Genomic DNA, 24,416 nt, shown 5'->3' with positions numbered 1-24,416 from the left:
AAAAATAATATTCATTGATCATTAGATGAGGTGGATTCTAAGAATTTTTTCCCATTTTAGAAGTCAAAAGTTGTAGCTTTTCTGGGTGTGAAGTTGAAGATGGGCTTAATGAGATCCTCAGTGGTGGGTTTTTTGCTTTTGAGAAAAGTGGCAGTCACTAAAGTGCTCCAGGAGGATTATCTCTGTTTCTAACTCAGTGTGTGGTCAAGGAATAGTTGTTCTTCTTGGGTCTGTATGTGCTTAATATACTGAGCTCTGACCAACTGTAGTTCATATGTGGAATTTCTAGTTGAAGCTGAATTCTGGTGAAGTAAAGAAACTTTGGAAAGGTTATAGTCACCTAGCAATGCTCTTTATATGATTGTGAACCTGAACCAGCATTAATAGATAATGAAATAATCTTCTTGCACTTTGGTTATATAAAAACTGAGTGTTTGGTTTTGAATATGAGTTCTGAACAAGCAGGGTAATATAGTGTGCCTCTGTATTAGTCACTCTTTGTTTATTTAAGTGATCCAAACACACAACATAGGCTTTGAAAGAGAAGGTGTTTAAATGTTGCTGGGTGTGTAGGTAATTAAAATTGAATCACAGCTAAAATGGTGGTTGATTTGATGTGTTTTCTCTTTAATCGAAAAGTTGTGGAAATTAGAACATATACTATGTACTTTTGTTATGTACTCAGGAACTTTGATTGCTCTAGAACTGTTTTTCACTTTGGAGAGAGATTATTCAAAATATAAAGGCAGAAACAGGATCTCAGAGAAGGAATCCCTAAATGCCAATAGAATTATTTTCCTTATGGTCTCTGAAATATGAAATAAAACTGGGATACAGTTTGTGCAGGCACCAGTGTGTCCAGTCTGTGGTGCTAATGTCACGCAGAACTTTTTAACAAAGCTAGTCAATGTAGGTGTCAGAAGTTTTTAAAAAAAAAAACAAATAAAACACAAAACTGTTTAGGTAGCACACCAAAGACCATGCTGTGACCAAGTAACTCTGTGTTTAAAAGGCAGAAATTCCTAATTTCATGCTCGACTGTTAGATACAGCTGGCAAGAAACGGAGTGTCTGGTCTTCTTAGTTGGAATACATAGTGGTGCCAAGTAATGTCCCTATTGTATATTGGAGTACTTGATGGCAGTATGATAGGACTGTTCTGTGAGTGGTGAGGGAAGAGCATGGACTAGTAGCTGCAAACTTTTATTCATCTAACTCTTAAGGAAGAGATTAGGTAAGTTCTTCTTCCCCACCTCCCTGTGCTGTAAAAACACTGAGGCGAGTGCTTAAACTCCATGCACAGGACTTTAGAGTGAAATTAAATTATTTAAAGTGCTTCAAAGCAGCCATTGTGTTTAATTCTCTTTGGTAGACACAAATATGTTACGTGTAAGAAAAGGGGGAAGTTGTGAAGAAGCTTGTCTGAAGAGTCTGGGTGCCTGTAGGGTTGTATGCAAATTGAGTTCAGATTTTTGAGCTCACAAGTTGAAGTGAAATAGTAAGGTCCTAAATTAGTCTGTTCCTCAGGTGTGTAGGCATCCTAGTCCTAGAGCTGCACTAGAGCTCAGTTTCCACAGTGTAGAAGTAGGGGACTGGAGTGTGTTCTCTGGGATTTAAGGTAGTTCTCTAAACCCTAGCTGTTGAGGTTATTTTTGATGATGATAATGGTAGCTGGTAAAAGTTTCTAGGAAAATGAAAACTGTTGATTACATTCCCTCTTTTGTGTGGTGTTTTTTGTTTGTTTGTTTCTTTTTTGTCACAAATATTCTAAAAATACAGGCTTTGTGAAAGAGATCCTTACCAGCTTTACCAACGGTTGGAACAGCAAGCCAGAGAATATGTGCTTGAAATGAAGGTTCGTCTGCTCAGGCACTTGTCACTGGGATCTAAAGTTGCATCAACATTAGTGACAGAAGGGCCACCCCAGGCACAGCAGTTCATCTCACTCCTACTTGAAGAATACAGTGCACTCTGTCAGGCAGCGTGTACAATCAGCGCCTTCCTAGTTACTCTGGTAAGACTGAAGAAACAGCCTCTGTTTTCTGGGGTGATGCTGCCAGAGTTGTGCTGGGCTCTTTCAGAAGTCTTCTGTGGTTATAAAATGTCAGGTTCTTTTTGTGTGCATCCTTGGAGACAGGGAGATTCTGAAAATGCAAATTTAAGTTTTCGGAAGTGCAGAGTAGGCACCTCTTGCAGTGACTTAATGAAACTGGGTTTTGTTTGTAAAGAAAGAGGTGGGATGCTGTGTGTAGCACTTATTCTGAACCAAGTATTTAAGCAGATTTACAAAATATTAGTTAATGCCTCTGAAGATGTGGGAAACACTTCTCTGTTAATCCAAAATGGTCTGTTGACAACCATGTTTAAACAACACAAACTTTTATGAATAGCACTAACTTAAATTGTTTTGGTGTTCAATTTTTCTTTTCACTTATAATCAGGGATGGCTACTTGAAAAGACTTTCTCTTGCCTTGAAACTAATCTGCTCTTATTTCCAAAGTTCTTTCTTAAATGCTTGTTTTATCAACTGACAGTGATATTAGAGTTGGGATTATATTGTCAGCTATAAAATAAGCAATAGCCTTAAAAATTTCTTCTTGTGTAGTTGTTCATCATGAGTGAGTAATACAGTAAACAAATTCCATAATTCTATTTGTTTAAGGCCTGAGAAGGTTATTAATCCTGTTTTGTTAATAATCCTTTCTTGTGCATCCTTTGTAAATGTTCTTATCCTGTACCATATTTTTCTTGTGCAAACTTGGTGCAAGTAGGAAAAAAAAGGTGGATAAACTGGTGAATTTAGCTTTTATTGCCAATTAGCTGAAAGTGACTGTCTAACTTTATAAAGAGAGATAAAAATAGATTGTGGTGGCCACAGGTGAGGATATAAAATGGAGGGGAAGCAGACTGTCGTTACTGAGGTAGGGCTGTTACCCAAAACTGAGTTGTCAAAGCAGGAAGATATTTCTATGTAGAAATTTGAGCATATCTGATGCTCTTTTTCTGCTCTCAATGCTGTGTATTTGCTTTTGTCTGTATTATCTTCCCTAGCTTTATCACTTAAATACAGATTTGAGGTCACTGCCATCTCCTGTTTATTGTCTGCTTTTAATAGTCATTAAGTTTCTAATAAGGTGCTTGAGAGAAGATTGCTCTTCAGGTTGATTTGCATTCCACCTTGTTCAGCTGAAAAGTGAATGGTTTACAGTACAGATGTTAGCTTTCTCAAAGTGGATCTGCCAATAACTATCCCATTAGTACCAGCTAATCAGAAAATAACCATTTGATACTTTTTCCCTGGCAGTTATTGTGAACTAGTAGTCATGAAAACTTGGCAGGTGTGAGAGATTGAGGTAACAACCATGAAAAGAAAGAAGATGCTTGAACTATCTAATCTACCCCTTTTCTGATAACATTCAAAGTAAAATAAAATTTGTGTTTTAAAAAACAAAGCATAGGAAAACACAAAATATGCCAGATTTTTCTTGTTATTTTCCTTCTGCAGCCCAGTAAGTACTAAAAACTTCTTTCTACTAAGCTGTGAAACTGAACTGTGAGAATGTAGAATACTGCCTTGTCATATATTTATTAGATTTATTAAATAACCTTTTTATTAAATGGAGTAGTGTGTCACAGCTTTCAGTACAGGTAGTAGGGTCACACGCTGTTTCAGTGTGTGTGGATGTTTCCTCTCAAGATACCAGTGCACTGTGGAAGAAGGAATCTTTTCGGCTGAAAAGATAAAAGGCAGCCAAGATCTCTAAACTTAGTGCAGCCTTCCTTTTAAAGATAAAAGCTTTGCACTCAGTGTACTGTACAAAGGCATATAATGCCCTGAACCTCCACCTGTGAGGAACTAACTTCTCGATGAAATTATGAACAGTTGTCCTTCCTTTCAAAGGAATCCATCTGACTTCAAGAGCAGGAACTAAAGCCATGTGCCCCACCAGGGAATGACAGATTATACTGACAGCAAGTACTGTGGTCAGTGCTGAAGAGTCCTCAAGTACAGGGTGTAGCAGACTAGAGAGGAAAACTTCCTGGTATTTCTTTGTGTAAACTGATAGACAGGATTTTGTAGATAACTGTTGATGGTTTTGTTCACAGCATAGTATGGAAATTCCCTAAGAAATCAACCTGTCGCAGTGACTCTTGAGAAATTATTAGCAATTTATAGACATTTTGAATATTTTGAAGACATAATAGTAAAGAGGTACAGGTGTCTTATGCTACTCAAAAACACCACCACCCATCCTTCTTAAATGATAATAAAACTTAAAAGTTAATTCTCTTTTTGAATTCCAGTAGTCTTGTCTTTAGGTCTGATATAAAAACATTTGGGTTTGGTTTGTTTTTTTTAACCCACTATGCTTAACAAAACTTAAAAGTTCCAGAGTATTCTGGTGTTTCTGAGTACTAGAGGTTATATTTCCCTGGGCTCACTTGCTTATCTGAGAGCCAGAACAGTTGAATTTAATTCTGCTGTGTGGGTGAGTCCTGGTATAGAAAATCTGTGTACTGCTGGTTATATGTGGGAAAACTTGCTGACTTGAAAAATATATTTTACCTGTCTTGGATTCTTGTGTTTTTCTGGTAATAGTTTTAAGTTTTAGGCCTTGAAGTTACATACAATTATGTGTTAAATAACCTCACATACAAAAACCTTATTCTTACTAGGGAAGTAAGCTGTTGATCTCTTGTCTGCTTAGAAAACTTAGTTTTTTAAGCTGTACTTGGGAGAACTGTTTACTTGTTTTTATGTCAGTTTTGAATAAAGATTATAGGTTGTCATTGTATATGTGTCTTACTAGATAAGTTCAAAGGACTGAAAAATAATCAGAGATAGAAAATTTTTTGACAAGAAAACCTTAGAATTACAGGTTCAGATCATAAAATACATCTTTTGGTGCAGAAATGAATGAAAGCTTTGAACAATATAGCCTGATTTTTGTGGGGTTTTTTCTTCCTAATTCATTACAATTTAGAAAAGCAAGGAATTAAGCTATGTTATTTAAGTAATTAAAAATGGCTTAAATTCTGAGTTTCTGGATATTAAAACTGCATTATTAACTGAGCTGGTTAATCCTGCCAGTAGGTTGGAAAGAAGACTTTTTAAAAAGATTCTTGCCTTGGACAGAATTCTTTATTTTTTTTCTAACCTAGCTTATTTCTGGTTGTTTTATCATTATAGGAAAATGAACATTTGAAGAAATTTCAGGTGACATGGGAATTGCACAACAAGCATCTGTTTGAAAATCTGGTATTTTCTGAGCCACTCTTGCAGAATAGCTTGCCAACGTTGGTGTCACAGCTAAGGTAGAGTTTGACTTTTGTTTTGTAATTTAAAGGAGAAATGAAAACACGTTTGCAACCACAGCTTTTAAAAAAAAAATCTGCTGCTAGAATTGAACAGGTAAAAAAATCCTTGTGGATCTGTCTTGAAAACAGTGTTGTTGATTGAGCAGGCTGCTGTCATAACTTGCTTGACAGAAGAATTACAACCCTAATCTGCTTATTTGTAGGTTACCCTGTAAAATGACAGCATCCCATGAAAATGCTGATGGTGTGACTGAATAGTACTGTTTTCACTTATCATCAGGCATTGCTGCTGTCTGTACAGCTCTACAGGAAAACTAAAGCCTCATTGCCTTCTACTTCCCATAGTGCACAAATAACTTAGTTTTAAGCAGTTTTAAGCAGTCTTGTCATTGGAGAAAACAATATGTTTGTAGTTCTCAGGACTTCACCACTCCTGAGGCTTTAAATTGTATATTTTCCTAGTAGGATTTCTCTGCTTGTAATTTGTGTACTGGCAAAGTGTTTGGGTTTCCTGAGAAAGAGGTATTAATTAATAGAAATTTTATTCTTTATCCTAAGTCTGAACATTTTTGCAGTACAGTCATGGATAGTTCATGCTGACCTCTCAGTCTTGTTTCTGATGAAGATGCATTTATGCTCTATGTACATGTGTTTTAAAGGTATTGTCTTGGGTAATTTTCCATGGTATAAGAGCAGTTTGATTAAGTCTGTCACAAGAGATGTTGCTCACAGTGAATAAAGAAAATTTCTGATGAGTTCTCCTTTTGCTGATAGGTAATAGAAAGGAAAACAAGAAAAGACAAGAAAGCTTCATTGTTGCTGAGCTCAGCTAGATGTCTAAGGTCCCTCATAAGTTATTCAGTTCATTTACATGAGGCTGGGTTGGCACTAAAAGCTTTCCCTCTCCAGACAGCTAATTGTGTTGCTGTGTTCAACATCATGTTGTTCAGTTGCACTTTTTTCAGTGATCTGTATCTTCTTTTGTGGCCATCCTACAGTCATGTCCATGATTTCTGACAAGGCTTCTCTCCATCTCTTTACTCCAGCAATCCTGGCTATATCAAGACTCTTTATATTGCCTTCATCTGAAGAGCTGAGAATGGTCTCAGTGAAGTTTATGGTCTTTTCTTAACAAAAGCATTGGATTGTTTTAATTTACCTGTTGTGCTACTGCAAATAAACTCTGAGCAACAGAGGTGGTTTCTCTGTTGTCACTGTAGTGACAGCTCCATTCAGAGCTTACACATGATGAAGTCAGAATCTCTTCCTGTAGGAATTTCTTTTCCAGTGCATTTGTGTTCACTAAGTAGTTTATGTGAAACACCCTTAAACTTACAGTTTTGCCTAGGTTGGTTCACATGAGCATTTTTGAAAGGAGAGGTTCAGCACAAGCTTCCTGTTCCATGGTTTCTAGGTTTACATAGTGTATGTCTTGTTTTTCTTTGATTGTGTCTGTTTTCATAGACTCCCAGGATTTTATTTCTGAGTTCTCTGGATCTTGAAGTGAGAGAATTGGGTATCCTTCCCTGAGAAATCTTTCTGGAGGGTAATCATCTGCCTTCCATTGGGAATTGGTGGAGAAATGTTCCATCACAGAGGCCTCACATGGAGAAGCAGGGATCAGGCTAGTCCTCTAATCATTTGATCAACAGAGAATCATCTGTGTGCAGTAGAGAAGGTGTTACCAGTTTCTTTACAAAAGAACATTGGCCTCATTGCTTTGTCTTCCGAAGAACAGAAATGTGAAACGGCATTTAGGCATCTCAGCTTTGCTTAGATTTTGGGTGTTAGCCCTTTCTTTCATCCCTTACACAAAAAAATTCAGTGATTTAAGTATCTCTGGCTCTTTCAAAATATGTAGTTGGTGTGCTATGGTTAGTTCCAGGGGTGTTTTATCAGATGTCAGACTAGAAAAGATGTTCCCATAGGGAGGTTTAGACAGCAGTCTTGGGGGGATGGAGGTTATAAACTGATATCAGATCTGCTGTGCCAGTGTTTCACATCTGAAACTGGTCATCTGCTCAGGGTAAACTACCAGGGTCTTAATGTGTTAGATCTTGTTTGGCTACCCAGTCAGCATCTGTGGCTGGTTTAGGAGGCACACTCAACTGCACAGTGTGCAGACCAGCTGTAAGAGCTGTCCATAGCTCAGCAAGAGTTGATTAATCAGCAGGGCTTCTAGGTCAGACACAGCATTTCATAAGGCTGTGTTTTCATAATCAGTATTTAAGGAAATCCAGTCCTTTCAAAGTAAGTTTCCAGTACTTCTGATGGTGGTGTCGATATGAAGAGTTTCTTAGAGGTTAAATATCTTGCTTGGTCAAGATGCTTTTGATTCCATGCAGCTGATGACGTGCCTCCTACATCCAACAGACTGTTTTATTGGGGTTTGGTAATGAAACAACTGATACCTGGAGCTTCTCTGTCTGCTTTGCTTTCCCGGTGTGGGATGGGACAGTGTTCAGGATGTTTGCACAGCTTCAGTTAAATGCTGTTGTCCAGAAAATCATGTGTTCCTAATCAAAATATCCAGGTATACAGTAAGACCTGTGTCAACAGGTACCACTTGTAAGATTCAGTTACTTTAAACTGAGCAACTCCTGTTAAGTTTTTTATGTCTGTGTTATTCTTTTTATCACTTTTTTTTACTGCAGTCCAGAAATACATTCCACCTCTGTGTACAGAATGGAAATATTACCTAGATTGTTGCTTTATACTTGCCTTGGGAGGGGAGACTGTATTTAGTAATAACCTGTTAACCTTTACTCAGAATCACAATAAAAAATGACAGTGTAAATGCTGTTCTTTTGTGTTGCTAATCTAAATTTTTAAAAATTAAAATAATTTGTGCACAAGTGTTTGAAAGAATAGTGTTACACAGCAGCAGTTACAAGAACAAATTCTTGATTTCTGTACAGTAGGGGTCCTATTTTCACATAATTGCATGATATCAGAAAGACTTCAGAAAAGCAGTAAATTGTGGTCTAGTAACGTGAATTGACAGTGTTTACACTGATAGTAAGGGAGAGTCACTGTATGCCTTGAAACTTCTTTTTCTACTCTTCCAATTGTAGACTTCCCAAGTTTTATTGTGCAGAATTGCTTATGCACCTTTCTTAAGTGGTTGTGTTGCAGGTTCTGGAAAGAACAACAAAATGAAACAAATTTGAATTTATTGGTGAAGTCACACTAACAGCTGTAACTTGGTGCTTACTGAGTTGTCTGTATGATTAGCTCTTCATTATACTTAATTGTCAAGTTAAAATTAAGGGATTAGTTCTTTACCAGGTGACAAACAAGACTGTGTGGTTCTTAGGTTGGGTTAACATCCTGCTGCAGTGAAAATCTGTAACAGACTTCCCTCAAATGCTGGAACTGGGCTTAAATATCACATTTTGAGATGCTTCAATTCTGGTTTTTTGGTACTGACGTTGACTTGCCATGCAACCTCTGTGCCTAATTAACTACTACCCAGTTTCTCCTTAATTACTTTGAGTAGTAGAAATGTTATAAAGCTTCAGTTTATTTGCGTCAGTTGACTAGTCATTACGATTCAGTGTGCTTTAAACACATGTAGAATTTTGTCTTTTGTTATTTCTAAAGTCAACATATTGGGAGTTTGCATAGTTACTCAGGAAGCATTTTGTTGATGCCGTGCAAAGATGTAGAAAAGGATGTAAGTCTTTCTCCTGTTTCTGAGACTCCTCACAGAGACAGTCATCAGTGAATGGCATAATCATGTTTTTAATTCAGTGCTGCTCAAGTGATAGTGAATAACTGCTTATATCTCACTTCCCTCCTTCTGCAGCACATTTCCCACCTGGAACTCCAACTCGTCTAGTAATCTTTTTAGCATTGGTCATGAGAGTTCTACTCAACAGGCTTCTGGCTTTATTTTTATTATGTAGCTCTTCAGTAAATAGTCAACATGTATATTTAGCCCATAGAATTTTGAAGGATAAATATATCAAGCAACAAAATTTGCATGAATACGGCTCAGTATTTGTCATCTGGTTGCTCATGGAAAAGAGGCTCTAGCAATGTGGCACTTCCCACATTCTTGCTATTGTTGGTTACAGAAGATGGGAATAAGCAGTTCTGGGATATTTTTTGAAAAACTACTAAAAATAGTCCTCAGTTTTGGGATACTAGCAGCTCTGTGGGCCTGGGTGTGTCAATAACTGCACTGTAACACCACTTTTTTTGGCTGGCAGAACTTAAAAGCGTGATTCTTCAGTGAAATGTCTCTTCTGTAACAAGTGCTGTTTGGACTTTTAGGCTTGGAACAACACACGATTCCTGTAGTGAAGATATGTATAGTACCTTGCTACAAAGGTATCATCAGCTGGAACAGGAAATGGGCCAAGTTGCTGAAGCATGGCTTGAATGCCAGAAAAGAATAGATGATTATGTTGATGAGCAGGTAAGAGTCATGCAGTCTCAAGACTGATTATGTAGGGAGCAGCCTGTTCGGGGCTGTGCCTTCAGCGAGGAATAATTTCTTTGATATTTTTATCCAGAGCTTTGAAGCAACAAAATGTAACTTTTTCATTTATGTCATTCATTCCCAATAGAAAAGAATGCTAACATACCAATACTTAATGCTGATTGTACAATAACTTCCTTAAATTGTTGAAGCAGATTGTATTGTCGTTGTTTAGAGATGGTCTTTGAACATTTTTTAATTACTTTAACCAGTAAATTAGCCATAGGGAGAAAAAAAACAACTTATCCCACAGAACCCCCTAAGCTTCCAAAATAATAACTGCATTAAATGAAGCCAGAGGAAGATATTGCTTTTAAAAACTGTTGCATGTTGCATAGTGTGATGATGATCGTTGTACTGTTCTCAAAAAAGGAACTCCAATTTGTCTCCATACACAAATATTTGAGACCTCTGAAGTTGTCTTTTTATAAAGTATATGATCTGATAGCTGGTTCTTCTTAATTTGTGCTACATTACAGAAAATAATCATGTTGTGCTGACTCCTACATTTTTCCAGAAAAATAGCTGTTTATTTTGCAAGTGGTTGTTCATATTCTTCAAAGAAAATTTCTCATGCTTTTTGTTTCATGCTTGAAGAACCTGATTTTCCTAAAACACCTCAGGATAAGGCTTTGAATTTAGTTCAATCTTAAGTGGTGGAAGACATAATGTCTTGGAAATATCTGAAGATACAGAATTTTATAGAACTTTTCTTCGGTTTTGAAGTTTTATGAGCACTAGGAATATGGACATCCAATTTGAGATTCAGTAATGTTATGTTACTTCTTATAGATAACAAACATATTTTAGTCTTATTGTACATTGTAAATGTCCTTCAGAAGCTGTTCCCTGTGCTGAAGATTTAAGTGAACTTATACCATTAATACCAGTACCTTCAAGATGGAGACAAGACATAACTAATTTTATTTTTAGAGATTGTTCTATATTTGGGGACTGCATCTGTGAGCTATCAGTTACAAAGTTTTGTCTTGGCCTGGCAGATTTTGTGCACCTAAATATTTGATTGCAGCTCAGTAAAATTTGATCATCTCACATTTTTTGCTACTAAAAGTGATTTTCCCCATAGTCTCAGGGTGTCATGGCTGTCTGATGCCTTTCTAGTAAGAAAAGAAACCCAGTTCATTTTGCATTATTCACTTATTTTTTTTAAAAAGTGGCCTTTCTGTAGAGTCACTTTCATATCAGGCTTCTGACTGGTGGTTCTGCATCATGCCAAAATAAAGTTCTTAACTGATTTTTTCTGTATTTCTTCATATCAAGTGACCATGCAACTGCCACAAGTGCTGTCTTATATAATTTTTTAATTTGCTCAGTGAAACCTGTATCCTGGTGCAAACAGACACCATTCTCCCAATAGGGAAAACTTAATATGATGGCTTATTTCCTAATGACCAAAAATACCTGCAAGTGCAGGTAGGTAGAGGAAACATTTCAAAAATTTAAACCATCAAATTTTAAAGAAGATATTGGTATTTATATTGGTATTTATACATAGAAAAAAGCATTTTCACAATCATACCTTAAACCCCATGTTGATGATAACTTGTGGTTTTACTCTCTTGATCAAAAATACATCATGCAATATGACCATCAAACCTGAGTTTGCAGTGATGTTTTTGTCAACAGGGTAGAAATCAGAAAGCCCTGCTGCTATAGAAACTGTGGATCTTAATAATGAATGTGCATTCACTGTTTGCTTGCCTCTTGTCTTAACAAACCTGTGAGGTTTTATTGCTACTATTTGAAAGGTTAGAGGGGAAAGAAAATGTAAGAATGGTTCTCATTTATCTATTGTGGAACTACACCCAAAACTGTAGACAAGGCATCAGCAGAGATAAGTAGTGGACACTCCTACTATGTGTTATGTTACTTGTTCATGGGAAACAAAGTTAATAGTTTTTTTAAGTGATTAAAATATTAGTTTAAGACAGTGTATGACAGCTGTGTCACACACAGACATGTAACTTAATACACTGCTGTACCACGTGTGTACGCTGTAATACAATTTAGAATAAGGATTCTTTCATATCAGTGCCTGTGTTCATCACTTGTTACATCTGTGGAAGATCTTTGGAGTATCTGGCATTTGAATTTATCTCGCACTCCCTAGAAGAGTTCTCGGGCACGATGCGTGTGGTTTGTATTGCAGCTGCCCTGCTCTGCTGAAATAAATATTCGTTGGGGAAAAGAAAGAGGGGAGAGAAGTGATTTTCTATTATTTATGGAATCAATAACTTAAGATACTTGCGTCCATGGAATATTGGAAAGGCTGCTAAGTCAGAAGTAGGAAATCTTGCGTGTCAGCCCCTGTTCCCGTTAATAGCAGAGTACCAACACTTGTACCACGCTGTTTGCTTTGACAGTTTCTTGGCAGGCTTGAGTAGGCAGCTCCCAGTTAATGCACTGGCTGTTTTAAAAAAGTCTTTCTCTGGCATTAAAAGTCTTCTCTTGTAATGTATATTGAATGTAGGTAGCTGTCTGATGGTGAGGATTCAGCTAGGTGGCAGGGCAACTAAACCAGGGAGTGTTACTCGGTTTAAATATAGCTCAGGGATTCTGGGAAGCTGGTATTGCACCCAGGATGAAATTTCTGGTGTTGCTGGCCACAGGCTCTGCAGTACCTCTTTTTTTCAAACACACATGGACACGATAAACTCATTTTTTTGATGTTAACGTAACCTCGCTGGAGCAAAGGAAATCAGAATCTGTAGTAGTAGTTAGAATATGATGCTGATCCTTTCAGAAATTAATTAGGCAAAATTTTACCACTTAATGTTGTTCCAGATCCCCAGCTTAACATTTCATTTTCCTAAGTTAAATAATGATAATAACAATAATATACTTAGCTTAGTTGTTAGACTTTAAACTTTTGATCAAGTATGAATTCCTGGAGTCATGCTTTTGAAGAAAAAAAAGATTTCTAGTGGTATAACTAATGGCTCACTAACCTATTTTTATGAAGCAATTTGGTATATTCTATAAGGTAGTAGATTTATTTTTTTTAATTAGGTAAATGAAAAAAAGAAGAACTGTAAAAGATAACCTTAGGTAGTTGTTTCCTCACTGATGAAGTAGTGCTGTTAAAATGTTGTAAGGTACAACAGGAGGAGCTTTGTTCCTGCATTTTACTGTGTTAAAATTCACGAAAGTTTTTGCGTCCTGTCAGAGACAACTTTTTTGCTAAACCGGAAAAATATCATTTGTGTACAAAAAGTTAAGGGCTCTATGTGCATTTATGGTGATATGATTCAAGAGACAAGTAATTATAAAGTATTTTTCCAGCCTTAGCAAAATCAAGGAACATGAAAAACTTTGAGGAATAAATGGGCCAAATAGTGTTAGTCTAGGTCAGTACTTTTGATTCTTTTGACTCTTGGGGTGATAAGTTCCACATGTGGTACATCAGGCTTTGCACTTGAGCCTGTGTTGAGGCCTTGCCATAAGTCCTTTATCTCTAGATTTTAGTGGATTTTAATGGATCTGAGATGCTGAGTATTTAATGCCAGTCACGTTTTATTGAAAATGTTCTGCACGTATTTAATGAAGAGAAATATTAACATAAGGAGTAACAGTGGGAAAGTCTGAAAAGTAGTGTTAATGAATATGAACTCTTACGTTTAAGTAAATCTAATCAAATTATTAGCAAATAAAGTACGCTTCATATTGACTAAGTAAGTACTTGCAAAATAGTATAGATAAGCTAGGTTTAATGAAACTTAAATCAATTGACAATAATTTAGGTTTTCTATTGTTAAGTCAATGAGTTTTCCTTAAATTCTGTTTTAGATGGCAATGAAAACAAAACAACGCATGCTAAAGGAAGACTGGGAATTTTTTAAGCAGAGGCGTTTTATTGAAGAGCAGGTAGGATTTTTTTTTTTGTTATACCATTCTAAGTTATAATAATGCTACACATATATTTGTAAGATGCAAACAATGAGTGTAGTATATTGTACCAGTTCTGTGCAATCTAATTCTGCAACTATGCCAGGCATGAAATTTGATCAGCTAAAATACAGAAAAGTAAGATCCAAGAAGAGTAAGTAAAAGTATGTAATCTCACTTACTACAAGATAAAAAGATAAACCCATAGTTTTAGGATTAAATACCAGGTCTTTAAAACCTTTGTACAAAAGAAGGGGAATTTTTGCTGCCTTAGAGTGGAATCCAAAACAGCCAATACATTGAGTGTGGAGCTGTCTTAATTTGCTTGATAGGGAATATTGTGTTCAGGAGTTTGACAAATTCCTGTGTGTGCAGGATTGTGAGCTACAGTAGCAGGGCAGATGATTCCATCCCTCGGGACTTTGGAGATGGCTCCTGCATCTGTTTTGTGGGGGAAAAGGCTGAGCAGAACTGTATTTCTTTTTTTTAAGCTCTAACCAGACAGGGGCCAGTAGAAGTTCCTCACTTATTATAAAACTGCTGTTTAGGACTCAGTACTCTCTTCTCCAGCCTGGAAGTGCTCAAGTGTGCATCATGCTTTCCATAAGAGTACAGTGGGCTTTGGGTAGAGTCAACTCTGGATGGAGAACCTCCCCATTCCTGTACCAGTATGCAGCAAGAAACACTAGTCCTGAGCCAGAGAGTATGGCAGTACATTTTAATAAACTTAAACTTAAGCTTAAATTGGCAATGTCTCAAAGCAGTCATCAGTAAGTACTTTTTCCTGAAAGGAAGCCTATGTTAACAATGCTTTTAGAACATCTGGTATACAGGTCTTCTAGGAGGACTTGAGGAAAGAATCCTCTTTTTCCTTGATCCTAATTGGCCTTAAGTGAGCTCTAAGACCATGGCTGCTTAGGTAGGGATCAGATCTGGGCATCCATAGAAGTGGGAGCTTAGGCACATCCTTGTTTAACCTAAGGTTTGTAGGTATCTAATGAAATTAGGTGCTTTCAGGATTAGACCTCTACCAGGTGGAGGTTATTTGGATTTTATTTTTTCACTAATGCAGTCAGGTCCTGTCTTGGGCAGCTACTTTGTTTCTTGACTCAATCCCATTGTGGCTACAAAATTAGTGCTAATTCTTCTTTGCCAGCTAAGGGTGAGTTTGCTTTCTCCGTTTGTCAGCAGTGTCCTTTTGTGCATACCATGAAACAAGACAAGAACTGCTCAAGTTCAGAGTGCGTCAGCAGAAATACCGTGCAAGATGTACGTACGAATGAGTCAAGGAGATGGACTTGTCCACTTTGCTATTTCATAGTAGAAACATACTTTATTTAAAGAGTCTCAGTGCCAAATGTTTGTTGTTTGTAACTTTGAACTTTTTCCTTTTTCACCCATGATCAAAACGCCACCTTCATGAAATTATTCTGAATTGTTCTGCTTTTAAATTATTTTGCCCAAAGAACCCCTGTTGATTATGTAACTTGTCATTATGTGCCATTGAATTTTTAATGGAAAGACTTGCACTACTAAAACACTGCCTTTACCATTTACTTCAGCTTAATAACAAGAAAGCACTAGCTGGGGAGAACAACTTCACAGACACAATGAGACACATGCTGTCATCACGTTTGAGCATGCCTGACTGTCCCAACTGTAATTATAGAAGAAGGTGAGCTGATGTTTTTAGTTTGGAATCATAATAAAGCATAACTTTCTCGTTCAAGGAAAAAAGAAATGCATTACTGGAACAAAGAATATGGTTACTTTAAATCATTACTACTTAAACAAGGTCACAGAAACATGTAATCTTAATTCTTGAACAGATGTACTTGTGATGACTGCAGCCTTTCACACATTTTAACGTGTGGCATCATGGATTCCCCTATAACGGATGATATCCACATTAACCAGTTACCACTACAAATTGATTCTGCTCCGGATTATCTGTCTGAGATCCGCCCACCCAGTATGTCTTCAGCAAGTTCAGGATCAGGTTCCAGCTCACCTATCACAATTCAGCAACATCCCAGACTGATCCTCGCAGATAATGGTTCTGCACCAACTTTGTAAGTTCTTTTCTCTGTTCTCAGTTTTTGTAGTGAATTGGACTTGAGCAGGCAAGTGGCATTGGCAGGCTGTTGTTATGTAATGTTAGTTTTGCCTCTGAAAATGATTTAATAACAGTACTGTATTCAGCCAACCACAACTCCGGTGCTATATGTGTGCTAACATACATATATAAAAAAATCCTGTGAAGTTCTGAAAAATTTCTGAAGATACTGACTTACCAATATTGCTAGAATTGTGTGTAGTGTGTGCTTTCCTGGTTTGCAATTACAAGGACATCAGATACATATCTAATTTAGAGGATCATTTTAAAATGTCACATTTTCCTGGACTGAGCAAGGGAACTGGTGTTCTTTTCTTTGAAGGATTGTCATTTCATATAAGTCAGTTTACTTCCAAGAAAGCCTTTTTTTTTTTTTAGAAGGCTTTTAGGATTGTTGAAGTTGTGTTAACCCGAGTCATTAAAAATGATTGTCTCTATCAGAAGTATCTGCCACCCCCTTTCTTATACTCTGATCACAACCATCAAGTTTGAGGATTAGTCTAATGTAAACTCCCACCCCTTCATAATTCTGAAGAATTAGAGTTGCTTGGTGGGTTGGCTTTTGTATTGGGTATGTGTACAGCTAACCAGGAGTCTTCTCTATCATGTGATATTCTAAAAGAATACTTTAAAAAAACCACCCAGCTTTGGTACTGGTGGGAACACTGATGAAATACTTGCTGTAGGTACAGTCAAGGAAATTTGCATTAGTGTTCCATGTTAATATGGTGTGATGAACGAGGAGAGTGCCAATGTGTGAGGTGTTTCTGATGACTGTCACTCACTAAGTTCCATTTCCTCTAAACGTTTATCTACCAGCATCAATGATTTAATCTTCCGTAACAGGACTTAAGTTTCTGATCCCATTCAGGGAACACTTGAAAACAGATTTTGTGGTGGTATGTTTAGCTGTGTATTCTTAAGTGTGTGCTTTGCCATTTCCATAAACTCTCACTAGTTTTGGTGCTGAAATGTCAAAAACTGTTCAGTTTGTCTCTTTAGAAGCTAGTTCAGTTGAATCCAAGTATTATTTACTGTCAGAAGCCTATTTTTAGGGAAGTACCACTGCTCCCTGGGGAGGTGCCATCTTGTGTCTCATACTATCTGCTGTGTTTTATTTCTTCATTGCACATTTGAAATATGCCTGATGGTGCCGTCATGTAATTAGATTTTGGCACAGTATTTTGTGGAATGCAACAAGATAAAGTGTGCAGTTTAAGAACTCTTCTAAGAACTCTAGATTGTTGTAGCAACACGAACTAGCCAATCTTTGCAACATATCCCTGGAGTGAGTAATTAAACATGCAGGTTCTTTTACTAGCTATCTGTATGGGAAGCCTAGCCATGATGTATGGCAAAAAATTCCATTAAGTATTTTAGAGCAGATTCTGAAAAGCAGATGTGGGGTTGTCTACCAACTAGTTGCTGTTGAGAAATTTAAGAGTTACTGTGGTGTGTTCAGTGTTCCCTACTTACTGGTTTGACATTTAATATGTGGAAAAACTTGAATTTTATATTGTATTTTTTTCCACATCACAATTTCTGTAAATGAAATCATTGGCATGAGGCTCTTTCCATCAAATTAAAGGTCATCCGTATCCTGTGATTATTAATTCCATAGATTCTTGCTCAGAAAGCAGTGGTGGAAAAATGTTTTACTAAAAACCAGCAGAGAATCATATTTTTGATCGAGCTTGTTGTTCAGACACGCGACTGCTACATTCAGTAGGATTTATATGGCAGTTTGCTTGATTTTACTTGCTTGACAGTGTAGGTTCAGTTGAACAACTTGAGAGACCATCCTTTGATTCCTAATCTGAACATTTATACGAGGGATACTTTCAACTTCATTTCATTTTGGTGTTTTAGCTGCTTTCACTGTAACTGAGGTTACTGAGCACTGTGATTTATTGAAGCCTCTTTTCCCCTCAGTGGTAGTGATGATGAAGATGTTGCACCATTATCAGCAAAGTTTGCTGATATCTACCCCCTGAATAACTACGATGATGCAGAGGTTGTAGCCAACATGAACGGAATTCACAGTGAGCTGAATGGTGGAGGTGAAAACATGGCACTGAAAGATGAGGTACAGCATTTCCAGTGTCCTGTCTTTTTCTGGCAGTTGGATGTGCTCACTGGGGAAAGGCCTGTCCTTCACTCCCGTGTTAATGACTTGATGTTTTCCAGTCTCCTCAGGTGAGCAGTACGAGCAGCAGTTCTTCAGAAGCAGATGATGAAGAAGCAGATGGGGAGAGCAGTGGTGAACCACCAGGGACTCAAAAGGAGGAAATATCTCTAGGAAAAAGGGCTTTAAGGAAAGATGAAACAAAAATGGATAGTCCACCACCTTCTTACCCCAGTCAACAGGTATAGTCATCTAAAAGCAACCCTTGTACTAATTTAATTTCTGAAATGTGGCTGCTTGAATGAGAAGACATGTATATCATCAATTATTTCCTTAACTTTTAAAATATTAAGTTATCAATGGTTAAGTATGACATGTAAAATATTTTTCGACTAAAGGTTATATTGTCATGGCAAATATCTTCCTGTAGTCAAAACCTGAAAAATGTTAAGTCATATTGAAGGTGGCTTCAGTTAAAAGGGTAAAAAACTTATTCTTGCCTGTATGAATGAGAGACATTAAGGAGCATTTCTGTTTGGAAGTTTGACCTTTGTCTTTGCTAAATATTAATGTTATGTTATTTGAAATTAATTGGGGGATGTTACAAGTACTTAGTTAACATTAAGTATTTTTTAATATTATATTTGAGGATTAACCTTCCCCATTGAAAACCCCTGGGTATTTAAATCTATTGCATGACTTATGTCATGGGGCTTGGTGTGTGTGATTTTGTTTGTTTTTAATGGTTTAAGATTATTAAGCTCTTGACTGTAAGGTCACCAGACCACCGAGAGAACCATGCCTAGAATATCTGCTCAGCCAGGAGTGGTGTTCAGTTTAACAGCTGAGCGCCAAGGCAAAGTATCTGATGGATTTGCTTTTGTAGTTGGGTGGCTTTTAATCTGAGTTGCCACACAGCTATGACACAGACTCACTGCTTTGAAGGGAGAATGTTACTTTTATTTCTTACTGTACAAAAGAATCCACATTGGTGCACCTTTGAGGGCTTAGACAACAGTCATCTCCCAGTAGGTGTTCTCCTCTGGTTAGGATGTTTGTAAGACCTTCCACTGAAAGTATTTTCTCATGTGTTAAGAGTAAACTGATTTTCTTTCAGCAAGTATGTAGAGGTTTTTTTCTGTGTATGGTTGACCAGTGGTGTACTTACATGGGGTGAGACCTCTGTCAAACTAGTTTGAAACCAGTGAAGAGATTCTGCATTTGTTGTGGAAAATCAAATGAGATTATGTAAGTCTACTTGCCTTAGGGAAGCAAACTAAAATGCAAAATAAAAAGATGGATTTAGCCTTTCACTTTTTTGATTTTTTTTTATGGAAAAGGGATTTTCTCAGAATTATTCTGGGGAACTCTTAGTGATTTTCTTTTTTTAGTCTGATCTTCTAATCAGAGCTGAGTGAGTATAGTGTTGTATTTAAGTGATTAATTTCACTGGTACATGTCATGTGCATTTGAGATTTTTTGGCATTGTCTCTCGGGATTGCTCATTTATTCAGTATCTCTGTCTCTCTTTGGATTCCTTTTCAGTACGCAAAGGTTTGTCAGAATTAGGTTTTGAGTCTCATCATTCTGTTTGACTTCTTTTTTCCATTTTTAATTTTTAGTAGATTAGTGTTGGTTTCTTAGTAATACTATTCCTTTTTGAGAGAGTTGGGTTTTTTTCTTCTTTATACACCAAATTAATTTAATCATTGTGTTTGGTTTATAAAATCTTTTGTTCTTAAAATATATCTCATCTTAAAGGCTTTAATGCTTTTAGGTGGTAATGAAGAATTCCCTGCTTCTAAGAGGAAGGCATATTTAAGAAGAATATCACCTGTCAATTCTTTTTTAGAAATGTAATTAGCTAATGTTACATTTTTGGAAAAATGTGTACTTCCATATTGCTGGGAAAAAGAGCAGTTGGGAAGTGGTCCTGCTGTTGCTTCTGATAAAATTATCTTTCAGTGAAATATCAGGTGACAGTGGCAGCAAAAAGTACTGAGCTGAGAGAGGTAAATGGAGCTGCTCTTTCCTGGGCTGCTTTTTTTCTAAAGTCTTGAGTCCTTTTGAGACAACAGAGGCTGATAATACCTTGAGATGAGTAAAAGTTTCTAAGAAGGTGTGGTTGGTGGGATTATGAATTTTTTCATGAGAAATGTCAGCTTCACACAATCACAGAACTGTTGAGTTTGGAAGGGACTTCCGGAGATAATCTAGACCAGCCTTCCTGCTCAAAGCAAGATCATCTAGAGAAGGTTGATCAACACTCTGTCCAGTTGTGTTTTGAGTATCGTCAAGGATGGAGGCTCCAGAACTGCTGTGGGTAAATATGTTCCAGTGTTCAACCACTCTCACACATCAGTGGTTAGGGTGGAATTTCCTGTATTTCGCTCTCTGCCCATTTCCTCCTGTCCCTTTCATGGGACACCACTGAGAGGAGTCAGGCTCCATTCTTTGTACTTGTCTCTTCCCCAGCCAGTCAGCGAACACACATGGATAAGATCCCCGGGTCTTCTTTGTTGAGGCTGAACAATCCTAGTGATCTCATTCTCTCCTTGTTTAACAGATGCTTCGAGGCCTAAATCATCTTTGTGGTCCTTCAGTGGCCTCACTGCAGTGTGTCCATGTCTCTCTCATACTAGGGAGCCTAGAACTGAGCCTGGCACCAGTCTCACCAGTGCTAACCAGAGTGGAAAGATTGCTTCCCTTGGCAGATTCTGGCCGTGCTCTGCCTAATGCAGCTTAGGACTACTTCCAACTTTATCAGCAAATCAGCCTTTATCACTACTTCCTACATGTACTTTTTTCCGTATGCTTGGAAAATTGTGGACAATATTTATCCAATTCAACTTTTTCTTTGTATACTGGGGTAATTAATTTCCTAGTAATGATCAAACACTGTCAAGGCTTGTATCAGTATTTTGTATGAGTGTTTTGCTTGTTGTCACTGATCATGGACATTAAATGTCTGTATAGTATGAAGTACTGTCAATTTTAGGGTATTCTTAAGTAAGATAAAGATCCTTCATTAATGCTTTCACTTTACTACAAGGCTTTTCCATTGGTATTAGACAAAATAATTTTGTGGATGCTCTGAAAATATAAATTGATGTATGCATAATGAAATAATGATTACTAAGTTTTTACTGTCTGTTGAGTAGATTGAATTTTTTAATTGGTTCTTTTTTTGGTTATGGTTTTGTTTTTTTTTTTTTTACAGGCTGATCAAGGTCCAAATGCTTGTGAATGTCACGTTTGCAAACAAGAAGCCTCAGGACTAACAGCCCCTGCACTTGCAACTGGAAGGCTGCCTGCTGGCCACCAGTTTATGAATCCTGAAAAACCTGCACATCCTGCACTTCATCTTTATCCTCACATCCATGGGCATATACCATTGCATACAATTCCTCATCTGCCTCGTCCACTTATTCATCCCACCTTGTATACTGCTTCTCCCTTCACACACAACAAGGTAAGCCTGATGAAGGACAGGGATGCATCCTCATCCCAGGAAAAATGCTGTACATCTGAACAAACCAGCATGACTGACTACCAGTCAACAGTGAAAGTTGCTTTACATTGTGGTTTGTTTATAGTATTCCTTTTGTGAGGAATAGTGAGGGGTGGGGAATTAGACAGGTTCAGAACTGGTTGAAGATTTGGTACAGAAGGGCTAAGGATAGTTTTTGTCAGGAAGACTGATAATGTCTTTACTGTGATTAGAAAGTGTGTTGAGTCAAATGAGTCTTGAATGGTGGAAAGAGTGATGGGACTTTAGTCAGTGTAATAGGACTAATTAAATATTAATTTCATTTATATCAGAGGTCAAAATTTAGTATTCCATTTTGGCAATAATATTCTGAGATTTGTAGTTCAAAATGTTAGTGATATTTTCTTTTTTTTTTTTTTTTTTTTTTTTGAGAAAGCAGAGGCATAGGAGCCTTATTTGTAAGTTTTGTTGTGCTTTGAGAGAACTTGCATTTTTGCAGGTTCTGCAAAATTCTTTTGACCTTAAACTTGTAATAAACAAGAGAAAGATATGGAACAAGAACCGGGACCAGGTGGCAGCTTTTGAGAAGTAGGAGTCAAAAACCAGAGTTACTATTAACGGGATGTTAATAGTAACACACTATTTAAATGAGTTGAACTGTGAGTGCTGCTGAAAAGGACAAAACCTTTGTCATTAGGTACATATTCTTATTGTCTCCCTTTGGTCTGATCCAGTGATCCTGTGGTTGTAAGGAGAGTAAATTAGCTCACCAAGATGACTGTTACTGACTCTTACTTTCCTCCTTAACATCCACTTGTTTTCTTTTTTCCTGTCTTATCAGTGTCCCTTGCTTTGTTGCAGTGTGCCAGCAACAACTGCTACTGTTCTTCTGAAACCCCATTAAGTGGTTTTTTCCACTCATGTATATGAATTTTCTTTAATGCACGTTATTCCAGCCCCTCCCACCTTCCCCATTAGTCAGATAATGAAAATTCTTCTGTATAAAGAAATGAGATAAGTAATTTGTTTGGCCATGAGTGTTTAGGCTTTCATGTCTGAAATGTCATTGGACTCAACTGGTATTTTTAATATCTTTATCTACTTCTGCATAGCTTTTCATTGCATCAAATCTAGTGCAAAAATAGAATAAACTTGCTTTTCCTTGCCTTTTTTTAAAGCAGGCAGTAGTTGAATATAATGTTTGAATTGCATAAGGTCTGTAGGAGAAATTACATTTTAGAATGTAAATAAACAATTTCAGCCAGAAGAAATGGGGTGAGCAAGAACAACTTGCCTCTATAGGAGAAGAAAGTGTATGCCCTCCCCCTTTTTTTTTTTCCAGTTGCTTCTTAAAATGAAAAGGTTTATTCTTTGCCTGTTAATTTAAAGTCAGGAACCTGTTAATACTTGGAGACAAAAAAAGCGGAAGAAAATAATCAACTTTTTTATGTTTTATGTGTTTTATTTCTTTTTCTCTTGCCCTTATTTTCAATGCTGAAGTGTTTGTAATCCCTTTTGCACAATTGTGTAATGTGGTAGTGATTGGCATGTCAGAGAGGATTGGTTTAGGCAGCTTGGGCTTTGGAAGGTAGTAATTACTGACAAGTTCTACATTCATACAAATAGTGTTTTTAATTACATATTAACACAAATATTTTTTGAGATTTGGATGTTTATATTCATCATTTAGCTGTATCCAAAAGCAGTGTTTTTGAGTATAAAACATACATTACATACAATCTGAAATATATTATTTGCATTAATAATCAACAAATCAGGTTTTTTTATCATTCTTGGAAATATTGTTTATTATGCTTTTTATAATGCTTTTCACAGTTAAAACACTGTGATTTGAATATTGCTGTTAGAGTGACTGTGTAAGCAAACAGAATATTAATGAGGAAAATACTCTTTATTTTTGTAGGCATTACCACCAGCTCCAGTTCAGAATCATACAAACAAGCATCAAGTATTCAATGCATCTCTCCAAGATCATATTTATCCAAGCTGTTTTGGGAGCACTCCAGATTGGAATAGCTCTAAATTTATAAGTCTTTGGGGTTCAGAGATGATGAATGACAAGAACTGGAATCCTGCTACATTTTTGCCTGACACAATTCCTGGTGAGGGTTTGTTACTACTTCACACTGAGTAGTTAAAAGCCTTGTGTTTTATAGGGGTTTTTTTCAGGAGCATCGTGGTTTTATAAGATGAGATTCTGGCAGATTTGCTGCCACTTCTACTACAGTGGGGCTGAAAATTGAAAAATAAATTCTTATGTACTGGGGAGAAGATGGTAAAGGCAGAAGAATAGCATGCTGTTTTTCATCTATGGTCATTGTAGAGTTATGGTTGTCTTCAGAAGTTTAAGACTGTAGAGAAATGGGAAGTAAGGAGAAAGTTAAATAACTTCTAGAATTCTGCCACAAAGGCCTGCCTTATTTCTACAGGCTAGTAAGAGCACTGGTAACATGGTACTACATCCTCCTTCTTATAATGCACAGAGATAACTGCATTGTCATTCAGAAAGACAGAGACATAAATCAAGAAAAAGATTAATTTAAGCGAGGAAGCCTTTGCAAACACTAATGGTTAAAGTGAAAGAGAATAAAAGAGAAATTACAGAGAGAAAGAAAACTTTCCAGTCGCATCACAGCAAATATTAAAATGCCTTTTTTATTTCATTTGACTCATATGAAAAGGGAAGTTTGGGTTTGTGTTTTGGCTTTTTTTTTCAGGCTGATCTGCTGCTAACTTGTGTCAGGTTACTGCAGTGATATTTAAAAGGGAAGGCATTAAAAACATCCAGAAAACTTCCTCCATAGGATAGCTCATCCATTTACAAATGTAGTCATGGGTAGCTGTTCCAGCAGATGGGTGGTGGCACATTTGGGTGGAAGGTCTATCACAAAGGTGTTACTGTAGTTAACTGGAATGTCAAATAAATAAAGATAAGATTTATCATGTTGTACTG

General features: G+C 36.9%; 1 protein-coding gene across 4 annotated transcripts in view; it reads left to right on the top strand.

Moving 5' to 3' along the window:
- The window catches only part of FAM193A (family with sequence similarity 193 member A), a 76,702-nt gene that overhangs the window by 36,857 nt on the left and 15,429 nt on the right, over nucleotides 1–24,416 (top strand). Inside the window, exons 6-16 of one of the 4 annotated variants that reach the window (XM_051798536.1) lie at nucleotides 1,779–2,013; nucleotides 5,192–5,316; nucleotides 9,598–9,742; nucleotides 13,613–13,690; nucleotides 14,903–14,980; nucleotides 15,274–15,386; nucleotides 15,541–15,783; nucleotides 17,760–17,913; nucleotides 18,015–18,194; nucleotides 21,173–21,424; nucleotides 23,367–23,565. In XM_051798536.1, the coding sequence (XP_051654496.1) occupies nucleotides 1,779–2,013; nucleotides 5,192–5,316; nucleotides 9,598–9,742; nucleotides 13,613–13,690; nucleotides 14,903–14,980; nucleotides 15,274–15,386; nucleotides 15,541–15,783; nucleotides 17,760–17,913; nucleotides 18,015–18,194; nucleotides 21,173–21,424; nucleotides 23,367–23,565 (1,802 nt within the window). Of the gene's footprint in view, nucleotides 1–1,778; nucleotides 2,014–5,191; nucleotides 5,317–9,597; nucleotides 9,743–13,612; nucleotides 13,691–14,899; nucleotides 14,981–15,273; nucleotides 15,387–15,540; nucleotides 15,784–17,759; nucleotides 17,914–18,014; nucleotides 18,195–21,172; nucleotides 21,425–23,366; nucleotides 23,566–24,416 lie in introns of all 4 variants that reach the window. The other 3 variants (XM_051798535.1, XM_051798537.1, XM_051798538.1) reach the window with 3 other exon arrangements.

Source organism: Manacus candei, unplaced genomic scaffold, assembly GCF_025592945.1.
Source record: "Manacus candei isolate 608988 ecotype Guabito, Panama unplaced genomic scaffold, ASM2559294v1 h1tg000048l, whole genome shotgun sequence".
Taxonomy (NCBI): domain Eukaryota; kingdom Metazoa; phylum Chordata; class Aves; order Passeriformes; family Pipridae; genus Manacus; species Manacus candei.
This window is presented reverse-complemented; position numbering and strand designations above follow the sequence as displayed.